At 41.9% G+C, this 24761-nt stretch overlaps 1 protein-coding gene across 2 annotated transcripts in view; it reads left to right on the forward strand.

The window, feature by feature from the left end:
- Window positions 1–24130, forward strand: part of RBPJ (recombination signal binding protein for immunoglobulin kappa J region) — a 52385-nt gene extending 28255 nt beyond the window's left edge. The window contains exons 2-11 of one of the 2 annotated variants that reach the window (XM_075260018.1): window positions 1489–1527; window positions 9572–9667; window positions 13577–13742; window positions 14193–14367; window positions 15385–15522; window positions 16745–16857; window positions 16987–17127; window positions 18798–18953; window positions 20033–20136; window positions 23766–24130. In XM_075260018.1, the coding sequence (XP_075116119.1) occupies window positions 1489–1527; window positions 9572–9667; window positions 13577–13742; window positions 14193–14367; window positions 15385–15522; window positions 16745–16857; window positions 16987–17127; window positions 18798–18953; window positions 20033–20136; window positions 23766–24081 (1444 nt within the window). In that variant the 3' untranslated portion in view covers window positions 24082–24130. The remainder of the gene's footprint in view (window positions 1–1488; window positions 1528–9571; window positions 9668–13576; window positions 13743–14192; window positions 14368–15384; window positions 15523–16744; window positions 16858–16986; window positions 17128–18797; window positions 18954–20032; window positions 20137–23765) is intronic. The other variant, XM_075260027.1, reaches the window with a different exon arrangement.
- The last annotated feature ends 631 nt before the right edge of the window (window positions 24131–24761 follow it).

A 24761-nucleotide genomic window follows, 5' to 3' on the forward strand; every position in this document is an offset into this window, starting at 1 on the left:
CTATTATATGGGCTCTATCGTTCAATGTGAAGGGGAGACTATTACCTGTGAAGGAAGACTGGTGTGTGGTGGGAACACTATTACCTTGTGTGAGCTGCAGACTATAGAATTCAGGTTATTGAATGGGGGAAACTGATGGTCTAAAGAGGGCAATAAATGGAAAATGGGCTAAGGGTTCCGTGCCAGCCTGGTGCCCTTTGTCACCTATTGCCCCTTTTAATGTTCCTCTGTGCAGTTCTGCCACGTTCTCCCTTTGGCAGATTGATAGACTGGGCAGGTTCACCCCTGAATATTTGTCTTCTGACTTTAAAAACTACACATAAAAAACTGCATGTGTGAACAAGCTTTGATGTGTCATCAATAACAAATTGCATTGCTGTTAGCAAAGTGTCCGCCAGTATCCCATGTCTGTTACACGCACCCAAGCACCATCCTCTTTTCTACCATGACCATTCTTACTTATGGGAAAGGACAAGAAAATGTTACTGTAAGTGACTGATGATATAGTGATTCAGTGACACTAGTGATTCTCAACAGATAAAGCATCCTCAAGACACCCTTACACCTTCAATAGCTGTTCCTCCTAGCTCCCCATATTCTTACATGCTTGGTTTGGCAGAGTGTGCTTGTGTTTTCAATGAGGGCAAGAAATTAAAGGAACACTCCAGGCGAGGTGGATTCACTGTGTTCTACCCAGTGCAGGGCCCGAGGGGGCAGAACATGACACAGAGATTCTTTCTGGTAGGATTTGTGTCATTGAATCATTTTGTAATATACTTTAATAGCCAATTTTGTCTCCTTTCTATGAAGTCCTGCATGTCTTTATTCTTTCTGTGTAATGCAGGTTTATAGTGGGAGAGATACGCTTAAAATAGTTATATCTCTGGTCTTATAATACATAGAAACTTGTTTCATTTGTCATATGAAAGAGGAGACTCTGAGCAGTTCTGCCTTTATATTTCCAGAGATATCAATGGTTGGAAATACTGTCAGGATTGGAATATTTATATGCAGCTGCTCCCTATGCCGACTGCGTCTTTGACTGATAATGATCTGCAACCTTGGTGTCTTATGAAAGATGAGACTCTCCTCTTTCATACAACACCAGAAGCAGGTTTCTATGTTTTACAATGCCTGAGATAACTGAAGAGACCTGACCCTTCCGTATTTTCTCTTCATTACACACAAGTCCATACACAGGACACAGTGAGAGGCAGGAGATCTCAGTAGAGAGGAAAACGGTAAAGAGTTGCAGGATTTCACTCAAAGGAACTAAAATGAATGAAACCCAATAAATATGTATAGAGAACCAGTTGTTCATTCACATGAAGGGCGCAGGGGACAGGCCCTTGGTCTCCTGGTGGTCAGACGCTTGAGTGATTAAACACTTCTCTACTATCCCTTTAAGTAGAAGAATTTCATGAATATTGTTCATCTGTTGCTTGTCTTCTTTCTGCCATTAATGGATATCTTTCTTATTGTTTACAGGAAGTTTGGGGAGCGGCCTCAACCCAAACGCCTCACAAGGTAAAACCTCATATACAGTTTCCTATTTGCTTGATGAAACTTTATAAAAATAAAAATCCTTTTGACACCTTGATAAAGATCACAGGTGCTGAGGTTAAATGGCAATGCCTGCGAAGGATGAGACTTTTACTTTCACACGTACATCGCTCTATTCCCACCCATGTTTTTCTGCTCCATAATGTGTGGTTTGTAGTAAACATGACAACTACACCTACACTGTAAACATACAGGGCTGTGCAAAAGTTTTAGGGGAGGAGGGATTGCTTTAAAAGTCATTGGGAAAAGTCATTTTAACTAAGCACATCCTTGCATAGGCTTTAGAAAGGCTATTCCACACCTACCTTTAGTATGTAAATTACCTCAGTAGTTTTTGAATAAGTCCATTTTTTTTCATATTGATATGCTAATTAGCCTTCTCCATGCACTCCGGAAGTGTCTGTGTGTGAGAGCAGAGAGGCGGCTGTGCTGATGGCTCATCTCCCTGCTCTCACACACATAGCAGAGAATAGCAGACAGTGCTCACAGTCACTTCCAGAGTGCACCGAGAGGCTAATTGGCATATGAATAATAGAGGACTCATTCAAAAACTACTGAGGTAATTTACTTTTCCCAATGAGAGTGCCTTTAAAGAGGATCTCTCATGTCCTCAGACACATGCGGTTTTATATACTGATAGAAAGCCGACAGTGCACTGAATTCACTGCACTGTCTGCTTTCTAGTGGTATATAAAACCACATGTGCCTGAGGACATGAGTTTTATATATATATATATATATATATATATATATATATATATAATAATTTTTTTTTTTATGAGGTAATAAAATGAAGTGAGTGAAGAAAAATCTAAATCCTATCAATATTTGGTATGACTTTTGCCTTTTGGAGGAGGAGTCCTGGAGTTGATGATACGGCCCCCACAGAGCCCTGATCTCCGCGTCATCCAGTCTGTCTGGGATGACATGAAGAGACAGAAGGATTGGAGCAAGCCCACATCCACAGAAGATCTGTGCTTGGTTCTCCAAGATGGCGGGAACAACATCCCTGCCGAGTTCTGTCAAAAACTGTATCTACAAGAATTAAAGGCAAATGGTCACACCAAATATTGGTGGGATTTAGATATTCTCTCTTTTTTGTTCATTTTGGTAATTTACAAAAATAAACCATTAACACTTCTGTTTCTGAATGTATGCTGCGTTTTTTTGTTTTATTTTCCGCACTGCTTTTGTATAATCCTACTAATATTATAAATGTGAAAGTTTGGATGTTTGTGTGTTTGTTCCTCAATCAAGCAAAAATGGCTGAACGGATTTGAATGAAATTAGGCACATAGATAGATTGTAACGTCGATTAAAATATAAGCTACTTTTTATTCCGGTAAATGAAATGGCTTAATGACTGTTATGAATTTAACTTCACATACTATATTAAACAGTTCTCAGCAGCTCCTTATCTAAGCCAGGGCTGTTATCTCTATGTGTAAACACACACTAAACCTCAGTGGTTTGTGTACATACTTTTGCATATTATCTGATTTGCTCCAGGAACTGCTCACACACTGACATCACCTTTAATCCAAATTGGCAGTTTGACAATTTTAAACATGCCTGGAAAAAGAACATGTAATTTGTTGCAAATAAGGACGCCAATGAAGGTGGCCAGAAGTCACAGACTTCTCCTCAAGCACAGCTAAGGGGGCTCATCAACTCCAACAACACGCTCATTATATGGCATTCCAGCGAGCTGCTGGCATGCCGGAACAATCACAGACATTGCACAAGGAACGAGTTCAGCGGCAGGCCAGCTTAACAGCTGCCGAAATGCCGGAGCAGGCGGATCAGCAACACGCTCATTATATGATGTTCCAGCGAGGTGCTGAGATGCCGGATCAATGACAGGCACGGTGTGAGGAACAAGTTTAGCAGCAGGACCGCTTGAGAGCTGCCGAAATGCCGGAGCAGGCAAACCATCGATTTGCTGAATATAGGCGGATCATTGACACCAACAACCCGCAGACGAAGTCGCGGGCAGAAGCTAGTAACATATATAAAAGAGGCACCTTCAAAGGGTTGTACAGAATTAGGAAAACCTGACTGTCTTATACAAACAGCACCACCCCTGTCTAATGAGTTGGGTCTGGTAATTCAGCTGTAAAAGTCTGATTTATGAATTCTGATATTTTGACATTTTCTATATGTTCTTTATCTGCACCTTGGCAGAGCCGTATTGCATCAGTTCAGCTGTATATAGGATATGTAGAGGTCCCATAGTGTCCCTTCTATAATATGTGACTGTCTTATTTGGTTTCTTTCATAATACCTCCCAAAAAGTTTGGTGCCTGTTAGACTTTGTAGCCTACCTGGCTCCTGGATTTGACCAGCCTCGAAAATCCTGCACGTTGCTATTATATTGTGTTTTTAGAACTGGTGGTTTTCGTCAAGCTCCTTGAAGTCTGAAACCTTACCTCCTGCCAGATGTTCCTTTCACATACCCTTGTGATCTCTCATGTCACTTATGCGACAATAATACTGAAAGTTTTTTGTGGTGTCAGGGTATCTGCTTTATCACATGCATGTCAGACTATCTGTAAGATCCACCGTTGATATAGGTAATTCCACCATGCCTACCTGCCCAAAAAAATGCTAACGTGAGTGACACTTTTTTGTGTTTTGGTTATTTTCAGACGTTATCTTGTTTTAGGTAAGACCGGATCGGTTAAGACTGTGACCTACCCATGGTCATTGACTAAACCGCATTTAGTTTAAACTATCTACTACAAAAACTACCATCTAGTTCTGACAAGGCATCCAATAGCCTGTAACCCTCAATCACCTCTGCGCAACACCCCCCCCCCCCCTTTTTTATTTATAGATTGGGTTTTGCGTTGGTTTTTGCACGTTCTCCTATAAAGCAAACCAACTTCCCAAAAACGTATATATAAAAAAATATATATTTTGTTTGGTTGCTATGTGTATGTGGTTGCCATTTCCTATTGATTTTGTGTTTCGCAAGTTCTGCCTGGTTCAGCAGTGCGTTGGGTACTACGGGGGAACTAAATCTTCAGATATTTTTGTTGTCCTGTACGCACCATGGTGCCACATCCTGAGCCCGGGCACACAGTTCAGGGGGTCACTATTATTAGAAGCGCTTCTGCTTTGTATTGCTACACACTGTGATATTATCTTTTCTGCATAATGAGCAGTAATAAGAATCACAGAATACTAAGACTGCATTGTGGTTTGCCCAAAAATGCTGTGTATAAAACCACCCTAATGGGTCCATAGTTCCCCTACATGGCCAATAGAGTTAAAGGTATTTTCCATTACATATGTGATCACTGATGGACATTTGACCAGGAGTAAGTGGGAAGTCCTCAGAATATTCTAGACTGGACATCTGGCCGGGGGAGATCGACCGATCCTCAGAATAGTGATGCTGCAGTCTAAGCCCCCTTGCGCACTACTGTTTGAATGGTCAGTGGGTTATCTGGTTTTTCCCAGATAGCACATTCATTTCTACTGGCCTATACATGTGGCTGTGAGTTTCACAGTCCTGTGCGCGGGCCGACGGTCTGGGCTGCAAAACATGGAACAGGTCCTACTTCTGTCCGATTTTTCGGCCTATTCATGGAGTGAAAGGGGCCGTAGAAACCTGGCTGGAGCATGAGCGGCACACAGATGACAGCTGCACACGTGTGCAACCAGCTTAAGGTTGCGTTTTGTTTGGGTTTTCCCCCTCATATTTTAAGAGTGCTTGGATGGGATTGATAGTGATCCTCCACATCTTACAGTTTAAAAAAAATAAATAAATTGCATCTCATAAAGGGATTTTCCAGCCATATTACTTAATCATCTATCCTTTGAGGACCCCCACTGATCAGCTATTTGAAACAACTGTAGTGTTTGGGGGAACACTGTACATTTTATAGCTGCTGTGCTCGGTGTTGCAGCTCGGCTCATTTTCTTGAATGGGACTGAGATGTGAACAGGCCATATGACCTATGAATGTAACATCACCTGCCTGGACAGCACCGCTGCTGATGCTTCAGACAGCTGATCCATGGTGGTCACTAAAGCCACATTAAAAAAACAATGTGCACCTTTTTGAAGTTTTTGTTTTTTACATTTTTCTGCATATTTTGGGCTATATAAAAAATTTTTCACTTTTGGAATTTAATAGAAAATTCTGCTTGGCTTCTACAGTGATATGTATAAGCAGTACAATCCAAGCTGTAGAATAACAGGTTAGATGAGAATCGGCAGACTGGCCGACTGCTCCTTTTTAGCTTACAAGACCTCTCGATAGAAGTCTGACTTATGACCAGATCAAAGCTGAATTTTGGTCTTGTCATAAATCCGGGTCCTTGCAGACGACAAGTGATTTTTTTCAGTGTGCTATTCAGGTTTTTCCCAACTAGCATACTGACCCATTAATTTTTATGGGCCCATGCCATTCCACAGATCAGTGTGCAGGCCTAGAGTCCTTGCCACAAAACTCGGAGCAGGTCCTATTCTCCTTAGTGTTTGCAGCACAGACTCTCCCATAAAAGTCTATGGGAGAGTAAAAACCATTGACAACATACAGATGAATTCCGTGTGTCGTCGGCGGTATATGCAAAACAGTTACCTAGCTACCCAAAGGGTATCTCAGACCCCTACCATCTCCTGCCTGCACCACCCTACAGGGCTGCCGATAGGCCAGTCCTACTGCTACTGGCGTCAGGGGCCTGGCCAAATTGAAAAAATGGGGGGGGAGGGGGGCGGTTTTGGCCCGCCACCGTGTGCCAGCCCCCTGGCGCCCGCAGCAGTCATTGTATGTCCTATTTCAACTCAGATCTGCGTCCAGAGGACACATGCGGCTGAAGCAAGGAGCTGTCACAGCTCAACTTCTTGCTTCGCCGCTGCTACTGCCTGTGTAGACGCGATGTGATGACGTCACATCGCGTCTACAACTGTGTTAGAGAGCGAGAGAGAGAGGCGCGCAGAGAGCGGCAGAGGAGAAGGAAAGTGTAATGTCATGTACACTGAGGTGGAACATGAAACTGGGGGCAGATGAAGGAGAGGACAACATGACACTGGGCGCAGAGATGTGGAGACATGAATCTGGGGGTAGAGATGGAGGGGACATGAATCTGGGGGCAGAGATGGAGAGGACGGCATGACACTGGGGGGCAGAGATGGAGGGGACATGAATCTGGGGGCAGAGATGGAGGGGACATGAATCTGGGGGCAGAGATGGAGGGGACATGAATCTGGGGGCAGAGATGGAGGGGACATGAATCTGGGGGCAGAGATGGGGGGACATGAATCTGGGGGCAGAGATGGGGGGGACATGAAACTGGGGGCAGATGAAGGGTGTATATGAAGCTGGGGGAGAGATAAGGGGGGACATATAATTTACGGGTGACTGTAGGAGGGTTATACTGTGTGCGGGCACATGGAAAATTTATGAAAATGGGCGGAGTCAACATAACAGTGGGTGGGGCTAAATTTGCTGTGGCACGCCAAGCGCACCGCACATTTTGTCCCTCTTTTGGTTCTTCAAAAGTTGGGAGGTAAGGGTACAGGGGGCAATGGAAAGCTGTTAGAAGGTGGACGGGGGGGGATTGTTGGGGCATCGGGTGTGCGGCGCTGCGGAGAGGGAACTGGGGCAATAATATATAATAAGTTTTTAGCTGGAGAACTACAAAGCACACAATGCCTCCAAAGGTATGTGTGCTTTCTATTAATAATGATGTAAGCCGCTATGCAACTAGCATAGCAACCTGTTTGGGGGTGGGACTTTCACTTTAAAGGAGTGTTCACATTGCGTTTTTGGCCTCCCATGCCGGGATACGTTGGTAACCAGTCACAATCAGCTCCCCACTTATCCCTGCACGGAGAACTGCAGGCCCTTATTTTTTTTAATGGCCAGTTCTTCGTGCAGGGATAAGTTGACAGCTGATTCTGACTGGTTACCAATGTATCCCGGCAAGGGAGGCCAAAAACGCAATGTGAATAAGCCCTGAGGATTTATTAAGAGGGCTCTTATAGACGGTGTTGGCTCTCTATAGGTGCAGTCACACGGAGCAGATTTTACCTGCATAGAATCTGATTAAGCCTTGTAATGCTGCGAAATAAAGGGAAATGTAATACAGAATTGGTATGTCGCAAAATAAGGTAGTTTTAAAATGGCGGGCGGGCTGTATGGGGCCCCAAAGTTCCTGATGGCGGCCCTGCCACCCTATGTAATTCCTCTCACTGCTATAACGTCGCCTGTCCTACTTGGGTAGCAAGAACAGTGCTCAGACTTAAAAGTTGTATTTCTCCAAGAGCACAAAAGTGGCGCAGATAACAATGGTATGATGTTTATACCTGTAATGTGCTCTGTAACACGGTGGTGACTGTTGAATATGGTAGGCAGAGGTGGTATAATCCCTATAAGAGCAGGGGCCCCCAACCAACGGTCCGCGGACCAGGACTGGGCTGTTAGGGGTTTTTTTGCCGTTCCGCAGGGTGGGGCGGCGTGCTGGTCTCAGTCTTAGCTGATAGTTTACACATTACCTTAGCAACATAAGCTTCCTTTAGGTGTTAAGGACACCGTGCTACCCAATAATTTACACGTTACCATAGCAACGTGGCCTAGCGTGAAGTATCCAGCCTCTTTGTCTAGTGATTCGCCATTTCCGCTCAGATGCTCGTGTCACGCCGCCTGTCCTGCAGAGCATTACAGCAGAGAGCCTTCCTGTCCACACGGTGAAGCCTGCCTAAAACCCCACCTCCACCCCATCCTACTGGGCCATGGAAATATGGTCTAGCTCCCCAAAAAAAGGTTTGGGGACCACGGCTATAGAGGATGGAATACCTGGTGCAGCACCATATATAACCTATTGGTATTGCCACTCAGTCCCATTCGCTTGAAAAGGATTGAGCTACATAAAAGAAGTCTTTTGGCTGATATGCATCACAATAGGTAATGAAAGTGAATGGGTTGTGTTGTGTCTTGCAAGTGCTGCAACATGCGAGTCAGTATGCAGTAACGTTTACTCTCATTGCTTGGACTGAAGACAGCGCTGCATGGCGATTTCTGGCCATATGGTGTGTGTTGCTAACTAAGCTGAGTGTTTGACCTAAAACATGGCACTAAATCCCCTTCTCTGTCTCGTCGAGGCTTCAGGCATCTGATGCACCTTGACGTCACAATTCCGTGAATGTGGTTGCACAGGAGCTGCTGCTGTGTGCACTTGATCACTGTAATGTACAGGCACATCCCTGTTGTACAAGGGGGGATGTCAGCCCAGCCACACTAAAGGCACAGGTGAAGCTTCAAGAGCTTTTTAATGTAATGTAATTTTTACTCATTGTATATTTGCTCACCGTTTGCTTTTTCACAAATAACCTTATTAAAGCAGAGCTGTTAGCCATAGCCGTGGAATCGGCGGGTACTTTGTGGTGATCTATGTGAGAAGATCTGTAACTAGGTGAGAATTTTCTGAGCCACAAAGCTGGGTAGAAGAGCCTCGGCCTGTGCCCTGCATGTCTGCAGCAGCACAAGGTGGTAATGGTAGAAACCACAGCAAAGATTGCATCTACTCCACGTATGTCAGTGCTGTGTGCAGCTCACTACTCCGCCGTCTCCACACACTACTATTTATCATACAACAAACAAGATGTTTCTCACCGCTTCAACCAAAAAATCTTCTAGTATGACCGGCAACCAGTCAGATGCATGGAAAAAACTCCTTGGACTCTCAAGAACAAGTGATTTGTAAGCAAAAAAAAAATAAAATTTCAGCATCACGAAAAATAAAATATTAGCTTTAATCCAGGTTCTGAAAGAAGATTGAAACATCCACAATGTGAAGTATCCAAGAAAAAAAATAAGCCTACGCGTTTCGGGGTAACCCCTTACTCATAGCTAACATGGATTAAACGTTATAGTTTATTTTTAGAGATGCTGGAATTTTATTGTTTTTCGCTTACAAATGACTATCATGCTAGACAAGTCTCCACAGCAAACTATACCTTCTAAAAGTTGACAGATTTTGTATTTTTTTTGTTCCAGGGAAGCAATGCGTAACTACTTAAAAGAGCGAGGCGATCAGACTGTACTCATCCTACATGCTAAAGTTGCACAGAAGTCCTATGGCAATGAGAAAAGGTGAGTAGTGTGTTATTGCTGAAGGACCTGCCATGATCTGCTGATCACCAGTGTGGGTCCTCATTGAAAGAATACCAAAGGCAGTGGATCACATGGCCTGTTAAAGGGATTATGCCATGAAAATTTATAATCTTTCCATAGGATAAATTGCTGATTGGAGGGGATCCAACACTGAGACCACCCCCCTGACCCTGAGAATAGGGGTGTTTTACTCCCATTGAGAATGTAGCGGTGGATGCTGATGCGCCCCCTCTCCATTAATAAATCACTCGATCCCTGGGTATCCTGTACAGCCTAGAGCAGTTGACTCGGACCCAGATCAGATACACTGTGATATAATATAAACTCTAAAATATAAAGTTTACAAATTGACCTCTAATGAAAAATGTATTGCATAAAAAAATGGGAAATCCAGAGCCAGCTCAGTCCATAGCACTTACCCCACCCAGGCAAGTCATCTATTTATGTGTCATACATCGCAATGACTGTATCGAAAAGGGGAACCCTTTTATATAGGTTTGCTTTTAAAATAGTAGGATTGCAAAATGGAGATTCCTCCACTAATGAAAAAAAAAAAAAAAAAAATCCTTTTATGAAACAGATGAAAAGTAAAGACTCAACTGTATGTGTATGGAAGATTGCTCAGCTGGCTGTGGACAGCAGGATAATCCTGGTGCTGGAGTGGTTAACACAGCTGCGCTCCATTTTCTAGTGCAGGGTATTTCTAAATCGCATCACCACTAGGGACCTCAGACATCGCTGGCTGTAAATTCCTCAGCGTGGTTTGTTTGTCTCATTGAATTGTAGTTTTGTGAGCGCAGAGGAGCCCCGAGCCCTCGTCTTTTATTTTGTGTCTGAATTGTAAAACCAGACGGGAGCATTATCGCTGCAGCTTGTTAACCATTGCAGACGAGGACTCTCATGCCTTGATTTTGGCGGCAAAAATACTTGGGAAAAATATATAAACTTTTTTTTTTAATACGGTGTGCATGGTTTTGGGGGCTAGCTGCCGTTTTTGTGCACATCCTCATAACTCTAAATGTGAACATCACTTTAGTCATTAAAGTATTTGTTTTAGGCTTATCTAGTCTAGGGCAACTTTTTCTCCAATTCTCTTATAATGTACAATTTGGGGTTAAAACCGAGTCCCAGCTGAATGACGCCATATCTGTAGATAATATATCTGTGCATTTTTCATACAGAGGGCAGCTTTATGCTTAATGCATGACGTCCCACACTGACAAACATCTATTGTTATCTGTAACAACCCCTGGAGGAAATATTATGGGCTTTGTGAATGAAATATCCGATCACAAAATGTTTGTGCCCCATCCCCACCCTCCAAATCACTGCATTCACTTTGTGGGGGTATGGGAAAAGCTGGAATTTGTTCAGATGCGATGGACAAAACTGTTATAACAGGAGGGGTGTTTTGGGTTTTTTTTGTCTTTCAGTAATTTTTTTTGTTTTCGGCATTTGTTTTTGTGTTTTCAATGGCTTTTGTTTCTATATCCATTTACTCCAAAAATAAAGTACTGCTCTATCAGTCGAAATACTATTAATTCCTACTTAATACTGTTGGTTATTAAGCTGTAAGGTGCTCATAAGCATTATATGAACACCGCAAACCTGACTCTCTCGCGACGATTGGCCAAACCTTTTAATCTGTGGTGGTACACTTGACCATTGAGGGGAGGGAAAGGGAAATGTGTCTGATCTTTTGTGCCCGCAGGAGGTAAGATGATGCCAAAGGTTACCAGCAGCTGCTTATAAATGCATCTGTGGCTGAGACATAATAAATAATAAAGTGTGTGTTATATATATATATATATATATATATATATATATATATATATATATATATATAAAAATAATGTGTGGGTGTATAGATAGATATGAATATAGAATGTGTGTGGTGACCTCTTAGTTCAATTTACGGTAAAAGGTGAAAACTTCCAATTTGTCGGTGAACTGTATGAAATACACCATATGCTCTATTAAGTTTTTGGCATTCACAGTTTTTAGTGTCGCACAGCCTGCAATAATTGTTTTACACCCAATAAAGCCTTTTGTTTAAAAAAAAATATATATTTTTTATTTATTTATTTTTTTTATAAATCTCGTCTTTGTGCAGTTCCCAGATAATCATATAAACAAGTGCCGCCACCTAGTGATCATTTTAAAGAGTTATCTGTCGACCTGGTTTCCAGCGCACTTTCCCTTCCTGTTTGTCTAAGCACTCCAGGGCCCCGGTTGATTTATGTAGGTTTGCTCTTACACAAGAGTGTTATATAATGTGTGGGGTGTAATATAATTGATTATAGTAATTATACAAAGGCCATGCGGAAATAGCTTCACTTGAAAATTTCGGCATTGAAATTGTTCAGCTACCTGGCTCTTGGAGGGATTGTCTGGTAGCTAAAATTAGAAAAAAAGAAAGAAAAAAAAAAAAAAAGTTGTCTCCTCACTGTTCCCCTGCTGGTCTCATTCCATCACTTCCCAGGTTCTTCTTAAACTTGTTCTTCGCGGTCAATTATGACATGCTAGGGGTGACCTGTATCAGCCAGTGATTGGCGGAGGAGCTCAGGAAGTAGAGGCCACGAGTATCAGAACTAGACTGTCGCGTCATCTATTAGCTTCAAAATAATTGGAAAAAATAAATAAGTGTCCGGGTAAAAAAAAAAAAAAGAAAGAGAAATGAGTCTCCTACTCTGTCCTCACTTTAGGCGGTATACCCGTTTCCTTATACTGCTTCGGCCAGAGAGCGACCCATCATTGGTCTCAGCAGTCACACATTGGGTTCCAGCAACATCAGCCCCTGCCCTTCCAGTCTGAGGAGGTGACCTGCCACATGAACCGAGTATTGGGGGTAGATGAGAATAATTTGCCCCCAGTTTTTCAATTTTTCCCCTTTAAAACCCCTTGAAGTATTTCTGCATTTAATATAATTTAACCCATTTTCAACTTTTATTGATGGCAAAACAGCCTTTAATTCTATTTGTAGGGCAGCCAGGTTTTACCCACCGTTGTAGCCCCGTTCGCAGCTTTGCTCGAAACTTGAGCATAAAATCTGTCTACTTCTAAAAGGGATTGGGCTGGGAGATTGACCCAAATGAAAATCGTGATTTATTGGCCATTAAACCTCGATTAGCATTAGTGAACAATTATTTAGGCCACACCCCAGGGGCGTATTATAATAAGGGTGAAATGGGTTGTAGCCCATTTGCTTCCATTATGATTTGAACTCGTAATCCACTGCATCGGAATATGCCGATCCACTTGAATCATGAGATTTGTTTCTTGAGGATTGGCCAGCAGTTTTGTTTGAATCGAACACGTCGAAACTGGAACGGCTATTATCCCCTGGGGTCTCTTCAGTATAATAAGCTAAGGCCCGGGGGAGGTGAGTACACACAGAAAAAAGGAAAAGCAGTTACTCACTGCTCCTGTGCAACTCCCTGTTCTTGTCAAGCCTTCTGACTGACGTCACTGACAGCCAAGGCCTGTATTTGGACCTCAGACGGCACTTGGTTCATACAGCGTTGTGAAGATTGTGTCTATGCGTAAGTCAGGAGGTAAGAAGAGGCCTGAAGAGAACAGGGAGTAATGCCGGAGCCCAGGAGAGGTGAGTAACAATGTTTTTCTAACCACCTCTGGGCTTCAGCTGCTTATACTCTATGATCTGAAGAGATCCCAGAGTATAATAGCAGTTCCGGATTTGGGACATGTTATATCTGAACGAAACTGCATGTAGACCTTCGCAAATAATGTAACGACCTAACCGAAGTAACTGATGTGAACAAAATCACATCTGATATCATGGTCAACGTTCAGTTTTGGTTATTTTTTGTTAAACTATGCAACCCTAAAGGATATTTGATTCACCGGTTTCCTTTTAACCCCTTGTAGGTTCTTCTGCCCTCCTCCTTGTGTCTATCTCATGGGTAGTGGATGGAAGAAAAAGAAAGAACAGATGGAGCGAGATGGCTGCTCCGAGCAGGAATCTCAGCCTTGTGCCTTCATTGGCATTGGGAATAGTGAGCAAGAAATGCAGCAGCTGAACCTGGAAGGAAAGGTGAGTGTTGGCATAGCTGATGGGACTTACCTGTCAGGCTCACCCGGGCCTCTCTGTAAGAGGATAGAAGTTTCTGAATACTTTTTCAGCTGGGAGCAGCACAGTCTGAGATTGGACACATAACAATAACATCAGACTGTGTAGGGACACAATACCATGAGGTCAGGTAGCTTGCAAGTCCCAGTAATGGCCACCTAGGCTTTATATTTAACCCCTGATAGAAGGTTGTTTTTTTTTCACGCTTTGTGGCTTCGAATTAAAAAGAAAAAAATCAATAAAATTACCATTGGAGTATAAACTTCCCGAAACAACTGACATTTGTTTTCAGAGATGAGTGGTTTAGGAGCCCCTGCTATCACACAGTCATTAACCTGCAAGATATTGGACTACACAGAAGAACTTTCTGGCAAGAAAAGCATTATAACTAAATGTGCAAATTTCTCCCCCCAGAACTATTGCACTGCCAAAACCCTGTACATATCTGACTCAGACAAGAGAAAGCACTTCATGTTATCAGTGAAAATGTTTTACGGGAATAGTGACGACATTGGTGTGTTCCTAAGCAAACGTATCAAGGTCATCTCTAAGCCATCGAAAAAGAAGCAGTCGCTGAAAAATGCAGACTGTAAGTATGACCGGCTTACCTTTCTATGTTTGTCTGCCCTGCTGGGAGGTCTGGTGCGTCACTAGTGCTGTCCTTCATTGTTGTCAGATGTTCAGGGGCTGGTTTTTAAGAGATTGAGATAAAGGGGTTTCCAGGATTGTTGTTGTTTTTTTTATGTAGATTGTGAGCCCCATAGAGATCACTATGTACATTTTTTTCCCCCCCTATCAGTATGTCTTTGTAGAATGGAAGGAAATCCACACAAACATGGGGAGAACATACAAACTCCTTGGAGATGATGTTCCTGGTGGGATTCGAACCCAGGACCCCAGCGCTGCAGTGCTAAGCACTGACCACTGTGTTGCCCCCAAGATTACTTAACCGTCTCTGTTCCTCCAGATACATTGCCACACCTATCCATGGGCTGCATCTGGTATGCCAGCTGTATTGAAGTGAATGATCCTGAGAATAAGTGTGACGCTGTGTCTGAAGAGCGCAGCTAAGGTTTACTAATCCTGGAAATCCCTTTACAGTTAAAGAGGTTATGCAGGAAATAAGTAAAGTTTACTACTGCCTTCCCTGCACTGGGCAACCTTTATTACTACTACTATATATCCAGGCCTCCTGAGCCCTGACTATTCATTTCGCCAGGTACTGTTTGATGCCAGGAGTTTCTGCACGATGTCGCTTCAATTGTCAATGACTTCACCAACTCTGCTCTACTCTGGCCGCATGTCCGTATGATAGAGCACAGTGGGTCATGAGATGGAGGATTGGGGCATCAGCAGGGGAAGCAGAGGCCTCTAGCGCCACTCTGTAAATGTAATGAGCCCAACTGATTACAGGTGCTGAGGACGTGTCTGTACAGTGCTGTGGTATATGTTGGTGCTCTCTAAGTAATTGGAAATTAAGGGGGTTGCCCAATTTAGGATATATCCATAATGATGAAATGTGTTACTAAGTGACTTCTAGCCTGTGCCATATACTTATTTATAGCTCGTGTTGTATTTTCTAACCAGAGCACCCTCTCTATTGCAGTATGTATTGCATCAGGGACAAAAGTGGCACTATTCAACCGGCTGCGGTCACAGACGGTCAGTACAAGATATTTGCACGTGGAAGGTGGAAATTTCCATGCCAGTTCGCAACAGTGGGGAGCCTTTTACATTCATCTTTGTAAGTACAGTTTTGGTGTTACATATATTTAAGTTGTGGATGACTGACCGTAGTTATGATGTAAATGCCAGCACAGACCCCGAAGCTGCATACTTATATTACTTAACTTACAATGTTTGTTTCAATCCTGTGGGTTGTTAGAGGTGTAACCCAGGTTCCACTATGTACATGCCAGGACCAATTTACTCCTGGATCATACACTTGGAGATACATGGGTTCTACTTGTTGGCAGTGTGATATAGCGTAAAGCCGCGTTCACATCTGCATTGGAGTCTTAGTGTTTGTCAGGGATCACTGGCCAGAGAAGTCCTGCAAACCTGACTCTTTTGTCTTGCGATTTCAGGGGGAAAAATGGACCACATTATAGTCAATAGTGTCACTTGGGATCTGTGGCTGTCCTTGATTTTCAAGATCACTTGCTGTCCGTTTGCTGTCCGCCCCCCGAACGGAATACCAAACGCAACTGCAAAGCGGTGTGCCAGTGAAAGCTCACGGACCCCATAGACTATAATGGGGACCGTGTGCTTGTCGCCAGGTCTCCGCAGGGATCATGCGGACAGGAAAGTTGTTCACAATCTACTTTCCTGTCTGCATGATTCATGCAGGCAGAGCGTGGCAAGCACACGGGCCACATTATAGTCTATGGGGTCCGTGTGCTTTTACTGCACACCGCTTGCAGTTGCATTCTGTATTCCGTTAGGGGAGTCCTCATGCGGTCTCCCCCGGACGGAATACCAGCGCATTTGTGAATGAGGCCTTAAAGGGGCCTTCTGGGATTTTGATATTCATGACCTATCCTTAATATAGGTCATCTATATAGATCTGATTAACCCAATGAATTGATTAGAGGAGCTGCGGCACTCCAGAAGCAGGCATTGTTCCATACATTCTGTAATGGCTGTGTTTGGTTACTGCAGCTCAATGACGTTGAAGTCCATGAAATTGAGCCACAGTATCATTCACACCCATTACACAATGTACAAAACTGTAGTTACTTCCTCAGTGGCTGCAGCCACTTCTTATTAAGCTGATCGGTGGTGGTGCCGGGTGTCAGGCCACCACAAATTTTATGTTGATAAAGCTTAGAGAGATCATTAACATTAAAGTCCCTGAATATCCCTGTTAGATAAAGTGTGTTAAATTTACTGAAGGATATGAAAGTAGACTCTTTGCAATGGTCAGAAGCAAATATTTTAGTATTTTTTTTTTCTGATTTCTGTAGTGGACGATGAAGAATCAGAAGGAGAAGAATTTACAGTACGGGACGGTTATATACATTATGGACAGACTGTAAAACTAGTATGTTCAGTTACTGGCATGGCACTCCCTAGGCTGGTAAGTAGTCAGTTATTACACATAGTATGTGGAATGAACGCCTTCCTGACAGTTAGTATGGATATACAGAATGACAGAACCTTATGTCCTTCCATGCCTTCATGATCGCTTGTTTTTTGTTCTATGCAGATTATCCGGAAGGTAGATAAGCAGACGGCTTTGTTAGATGCAGATGATCCTGTTTCTCAGCTCCACAAATGTGCGTTCTACCTGAAGGACACAGAGAGAATGTACTTATGCCTTTCTCAGGAACGAATAATTCAGTTTCAAGTGAGTGTTTGCCTTGTCAGTTCTCCAAGCACGTACATCCATTATAACTACTCTATATTCTAATAATCGGACGGCTCTGCACAAAGAAAAGACTCCCAGAGACCAGATAAAATCTTTGCAGAGTCACCGTCCTGAGCTGAAGCATTTACCAATTGGGATGGTCAGGAAAAATGGCTGTGGTATTACTGAAAACTAAGATTAACGTACTAGCTATAAATGGATTAGAGATATCGCTAGTTGGGAATGTTATTTTATATGTAGTGTTACCTGCTGCATATTAAGTTCAAATTCCTGACCTGTATATCTCAGTTTTTTGTTATAATTTCTTCAATCTGGAGACTCTCTGTTTTCTTGTGATACTAGGACTGAATGTTATAGCCTGTTTTCTATTAAAAAGGAAGTTAGATAGGTTAAAGTATATTACAAAGATGGTTTCCCAACAACCCCAATACAATAGCAAATTAAAAACAAAAAAAGGGGGAGAAGTAACATTTTGGAGGAGAGTTAAGTACTCCTCTCTAGCATGTACTTTGCATTGTTGCATGTGTTCCTTTCTTCATTCTCTTCCTTTAGCCACTTAATGGGAAACTGTTAGGTAAATTTTGGAGCGCTAAACAACCAGAAGGTCGTTATGGACTGATGGGTTTGTATCTCAGATATCGCTATTTGATCTTGGTCTAGGGCTGGGATTAAAAAAACAAACCTCAAAACATGTGCGTGCATATACAGGGTTAGGCAGGGAGGTATGGTTGATTTTAACGGGGTGCTATGCAAGGTGGGGATAACCTTGGTGGATAAAGAGTGTCAGTATCTTCTCGTCAGGAGCCGCCATTTTCGTAGCAATGTAAACGTGGTCGATAGAGCATCATGTGTTTGTGTACAACACCTTTATTGAAACGGGCCGTTCTGTCATTCAAACACAGAGAGGTTTCCGGACCCTTGACGTCTGTTTTTGTCTATACACTCCTGTAGACGTTGTGAGACGTTGTCCATACTCCTGTGAATCGGTCCGACATGTGAAGAGCACAAGCATGCCGTACGGCCGAATGTTCAGGGCTGGCTTCAACTGCTTGATACACCCTTTCGATGTTTTTCGGGGTCCGTACTGTTCGGTCACCTCCTCATGCAGTTCTGGATCTCAAAGAACCTGTTCGTCAAAAGTGATTCACCCACTTCATTATCGTGTCAAACTGCGTGACAGCCAACGTTGAAACGATTAGGGAGACGTCTCTGTCTTTGAATGGCCCATTTCAATAAAGGTGTTGTACACGAACACACAATGTTCTATCGACCATGTCTCTATTGCTACAAAAATGGCGGCTCCTTACGAGCAGATACCCCTACTCTTTATCCACCAAGGTTATCCCCACCTTGCGTGGCGCCCTGTTAAATTCATCCATACCTCCCTGCCTAACCCTGTATATATGGGTCATACTGGATTTGTCTGTAGGCAAGTATAAAAGCTTTTTCATTTTTTTTTTCCCAACTTCCCAGCCACAGCCTGGGGTTTCTATAACATGTTTATGACCCTAAAACCACTAGTCTGTAAGGAGTAGGTGGTGGTTTAGTGTCTGGCATCTGTGTTACTGGTTCCTGTTACATTTTACTGTAGTTATTTTAAGGTTTTATGCCTAACTGTGAGATTTCATTCTCTTCTCTTTAAACAAAAGGCCACTCCATGCCCCAAAGAGCCAAACAAAGAGATGATCAATGACGGTGCTTCATGGACAATCATTAGCACAGATAAGGCGGAATATACGTTCTATGAAGGCATGGGACCGGTACACGCACCTGTGACCCCTGTGCCTGTCGTAGAAAGTCTTCAGGTAAGGCTCCGGATACACAGCTCAACTCTACACCAAAGTCACCATTTATGGGAGCTACGGGAGTATTTGGGATGGGATGTTGATGCAGGGTATTTGTTCTGATTGCTATATTTTGAGTTTTTCTCCCTACAATGGGGTGGGTTAGGTTTTTTTTGGTTTTTTTTTTTCTCTCTGGATTAACATGGTTGGTTTACAGGTTGAACTTGCATCTTTATCCAACCTCATCAGCTATGTAACTGAATAAATTTACGACTGGGCCTTACCGTTCTTCGTGATAATGTCGCTACGCAGTCTGACTCACCCTTTCGTAAAGGGTAGCAACTAGTCATCCGTTTAGGCTAGGGCTACACAATGACTTGTAGTCACATGACTTTAATATTGAAGCATCTGGCTAATGCATTGCTACAGACGATAAAGTATATAGTTTAGGAGGTCTGTAGCAGGTCTATCAGAAACCTGAAACTCTATTAAGGTCATAAACTTAATGGGAGTCTGTCAGTGGGAAGATCATAATTAAAGGAATTCCCAGTACAGGGTACTGGGGTTACATCAATTACAATTTTCATTATTAGAGACTCCCTTTAATCCACCTACATACTTAAGCTTTTTGTATGTCTTGAGTTTTTTGTTTATTTTTAAATGTATGCATCTATTGAAGTTCATGGGTAATGATGTTTGACGTATGTGGTTTGAAATGTTCTGTGTAGAGAACCCATTTGTGTGTAGTATTATTATTATTATTATTATTATTATTATTATTATTATTATTATTAGCGTAAATGAAGCATAATAAACCTGCTCCATTACATGTGGTTGTTCAGCTTGCATACATTTAATATGTATGACCACCTTTTAGATTCCTGCTTTGTCTAGCATCCCAGCAAGGCAGTACTGCTGTAAGGAAATCCTACTAATCTGTCCCAGCCTACACAGTAAAGCTAACAGAGAACTGTGATATTTCATTTACTGTGGGTGTTTTTTTAATACAGAGCTCTCCAGATACAAATCTTAACCACTTCTTTAGGTCTTCAGTCTGTATGAAGTATTTCTGTACACCTCACCTTCTCCCTGTTTTCCAGCTAAATGGCGGCGGAGATGTAGCAATGTTGGAACTAACAGGTCAGAACTTTACCCCAAATCTGCGAGTTTGGTTTGGGGACGTGGAGGCAGAGACAATGTATAGGTATGTTTGTGCGTTTTTCTTTTACGCTTATGTATATTTTCTGTACACGACCTCAATATCAAGCACAAAAAAAGTTAAAATAAAAAAAAAAATAATAACTTGATGCGTTTGTTTTAAGAGCTTTCCTTGTAATGGAAAGTGAAGGCAAATTTGAGACAGTTCTCCACCTTAGACTCTCCAAATCTTGTCCCAGTGCTTTCCACACTCATTGCCTCAGAAGCCGGACACTTGTTTTCTTAAAAAAAATAAAATGCCCATTTCTGCCTTCTATTGGAGGCAGCTTCTGGTCAAAATTTGGTGCTAATTTTGAGGTCAAACATGTTTCAAAATCAGCTGCAAATAATCCGCTCCATTATTTCTGAGCCTTAATATTACTGAGAATATAGCAAAACATTGTCACTGATCATTCTCAGTATATTAATAACCAGTTATTGGCTGAAATCAGCATTTTCAGCCAGCTAGTCGATGACGACATGCGTGCAATAGTGCGTGTAGTTCACGTCTTTTCTGGTGTTTTTTTTTTTTATTTTTTTTTTTTTATTTTTTTTTAAAAAGGGTCCTATTTAGATCCAAAGGAAGAGACTCTGACTGTGTGCTCAGTTGTGTGCATGAAGCCTATGGCCAGTTTTGGCCTAGAAGTCATGCACCACCAATTCACTTGGTGCTATATAGCGTAGGGGAAGTTTACTATGAATTAAAATATATTAAAGGGAACTTGTCAGGTGATATGAGACACTAAACCACCCAAAGGTTCTTATAGACCAGGGGTTTAGTGACCCAAATCACCCTGATATTTTTTTTTTTTTTTTTATTATAAATGTAGATAGTGAGCCCCATATAGGGATCACAATGTACATTTTTTTCATTTAAGTATGATTTTGTAGTATGGGAGGAAATCCACACAAACACAGGGAGAACATACAAACTCCTTGCAGATGTCGTTCCTGGTGGGATTCGAACCCAGGACTCCAACACTGCAAGGCTGCAGTGCTAACCACTGAGCCACCACGTTGCCCCTAAATTACCCTGTTTTAATCCATCCATGTTCATATTTAAAAAAATCTTTATATTGCTTAGAGATGAGTCCAATGAGTGTCATCAGACTCTTCTCTGGTGCTCGTGCCGCCTGCACAATTCCTCATTGAAACAGAGGATGTACACCCCAACTGCGCAAGTGCCAGAGGCATGCATACTGAGGGCAACGCTCTGTGTGCTTCTCAGGCTTCAGGTGAAAAACTGTTAGGGTCAGTTCACACGTGAGAAGCTTCAAAAACCGCCCCTTTACAATGGTGGTCTATGCAGACTGGCAGGCTTCAGCCCGCCGCTAGCGGAGAAAAGAAGCGACATGTCCTTTCTTCAGGCGGAAGCCGTGGCGCACTGGACCGCAACTTCCGCCTAGTGCGACTGGTTGTGGCAGGCGGGTTTTGACCAGAGAGAGATGCGGCTCGCCGCGGCTCTCTCTGTGTCAAAACCCGCGCGGCCCCCAACGTGTGAACTAACCCTTAGAAGTAGTGCAGCAGGAGGAGTATAGATTTTTTTTTTATTGTTGTGGGCACAGGTGACTTTATAATAGGCAGATTTGAGACTGTAAAGCCCCGGGTCCATAAGTACCTGTGATTGGTTTAGTGTCCCATATGGCCCTTTTAATAAGGAAATGCACCCTCATACAACTTTGTCGTAAAGGATGTTCTTTCGATAAAATACTTCTCTGTTCTTGAGAGTAAATGTATTCCATCTATTTGTAACTACAGTCTTTTATATATTCTCTCAATGGTGAGCACTATCTACAGCTGTGTGGTGTGCCCATGGGCGCACGTTTTTCGCCTTCCCTCGCAAATCTGGTCATGGCTTGGTGGGAGGAATTTTTTATTTTCTCTCCCACCAACCCCTGTCTTGATCTAATAGAGTACTATGGACGTTACATAGATGACATTTTGATTGTTTGGTCAGGGGAAGCGCAGAAAACTTTTTCCTTCACTGACTTTATAAACAACAATGCATCTAATCTCCAGTTCACTTCCAATTTTCATAATACCACCATTGATTTTTTGGATGTTACATTACATGGGAATACGGACACTAATACTGTCACTACCAAACTACACAGGAAACAACATGCAGGTAACACGATCCTGCATGCACGGAGTAACCATCCCCAACATACCTGTAAAGCAATCCCAGTGGGAGAGCTAACCAGGATAAAAAGGATCTGCTCAGATCCCAATGATTACAACTATTATGCGAATACCTCATGTCAAAGACTAAGGCAAAGGGGATATCCCACTTGGAATTTAAAAAGAGCCAAAGACATAGTCGCCAAAAAGAACCGATCAGACCTATTGTCCACTAAAACATCCAAGAACGACAATAAACAAAAGGAAGTGTATTTTTCTACTGATTACAGTGACAATTACAAACACATAGTCAACATCATAAAGAACAACTTACACATTTTACATCCTAAGTGGAGGATGCAATTTTATTGCCAGGAGGGGGATGTCCCTAGGCAATCTTGTGTCCCCCAGTTATTTCAGAAAAAGAACACCAACTGTAAACACCTTCCTCACAAACTCTGATACCACAGGTTGTTATCGCTGTGGACAGAACAGATGTAATATCTGCAAATTCATTTAAAAAACTAAGAATTTTACTAATACGGATGGCAATAAAATCTTCAAGATTAAAACTTTCATCAACTGCAATACTGACCACATAGTATACATCATTTCTTGCGAGGCATGTAAAATCTATTATGTAGGCTGTACTACAGAAAACTAAAAGTACGCTTATCTGAGCATCTTTATCATATCAGTAATCTGGACATCTTGCATTGCTCGGGAGCATCCAAACACTTTCGAGAAATACATGGAGGGAATACCACTTATTTTAGAGCATACGGCATTGAAAGGGTCAGTAAACCCATTAGGGGGGAGGGGAATTGGCAGAAGAAACTTTTGCGCAAAGGAAGCGTATTGGATTTTCATGCTTAATACCAGATTTCCATACGGCATGAATTTTCGCAATGATATAGCTTTTATATACTAAAACGATCCCTGCGCAGATATATATGCACACAATCATCATTATTATTTATTTATTCAATTTTATTTTCCATTCATTTATTTTTATTCTTTTTTTTTTTTTTCCATGTTTTTTGTTTTTCTGTTTGTTTGTTTCCATGCATGACATATAAACAATTCCCCCACATTTACCCATTCACACTTACCTTTAAGGGTTTTTTTTTTTTTTTTCTGATATGCTACACTTCAATGCACCATTCTAAAATGATGACTCCATATTATGTCTTCTTTTTCCTCTGTCTCTCCAGCACCACACTTGATGCTTAATTAATCAGTTTCTGTTTCTGTGCAGACGGGAGGGGCTTTGTTTTTACTTGTGTTTCTTTTATTGTTTAAAAAACTGCAGCTCAACACGCATCCATATGCCATGAGTAAGGGGGCAACCCCGAAACATGTAGGCTCTTGTAACCCCTACTGCTGCACATGAAGTTTTTTTATATGTAAAATAAAAGTTACGTTTTATGATACATGGATGGCTGATCGTTCGTGCTGGACTTTGCTACTTTTCATTTATTTGTAACTACAGTCTTTTATATATTCTCTACCCAGGTGCGCAGAAAGTATGTTATGTGTTGTCCCTGACATTTCTGCCTTCCGAGAGGGCTGGAGGTGGGTCCGCCAGCCAGTGCAGGTGCCAGTAACATTGGTCCGGAATGATGGCATAATCTATTCAACCAGCCTTACTTTCACATACACCCCAGAGCCTGGACCTCGGCCTCATTGTAGCGCAGCTGGAGCAATCCTGCGAGCCAACTCAAGCCTCCTGGCTTCCAATGATCCAAGCACGAACAGCGAGGGAAGTTACACAAACGTCAGCACAAATTCTACCAATGTCACATCATCTGCAGCAGCAGTAGTATCGTAACCACAAACTTTTGTACTTGGACTTCAGCTGACTTTAAGTTTTTACATGGAAGGACATGTATAATGAATTTTTTTTTGTTTTTTTTTGTTTTTTTTTCTTTTTCTTCCGTTTTATATTTTTTTTTATTTTTATTAATTTTGAGCTTTCATGGGAAATTTTTTATTTTTCCACAATTGTTCATATCGCCTGAACCTTTTTTGAAACTGCAAGTGCCGAGCAAAAATTTTAAGCCACAATAATAAATGGGTAAAAAAAAAAGAAAAAAAATTATGTAGATATAAATCACCACTGAAAAATCTATTTTTAGCCGAATTATTTGTGGGGGAAAAAAAAAAAAAATGGCCAGAAATAGAGGATGTGGCTTGGAGGTAAAACCTCCATCTAGAATGCATGAACATAGTTTTTATGGACCAAGAAACTTGTATAAGCTTTAGTAAAAGGTACATTTTCATCATACCTTTTTTTTATTTTTTCTATCCCAACTTATAGTACTTTTTTGTTACCAAATAGTTTATTTTTTTTCTGATTGTGTTTTTTTTGTTTTTTTTTCCTCCAAGTATAGTCAGGTTCCAAGCTTGAACTTACTCGTGTTATCTAATTATCATAATCTTCCAGTTACAAAAAGAAAAAAAAAAGATATATATTTTTGGTCAATGGCTGGAATTTTTTTTTTATATAAT

Source organism: Leptodactylus fuscus, chromosome 1 (genome assembly GCF_031893055.1).
Source record: "Leptodactylus fuscus isolate aLepFus1 chromosome 1, aLepFus1.hap2, whole genome shotgun sequence".
Taxonomy (NCBI): Eukaryota; Metazoa; Chordata; class Amphibia; order Anura; family Leptodactylidae; genus Leptodactylus; species Leptodactylus fuscus.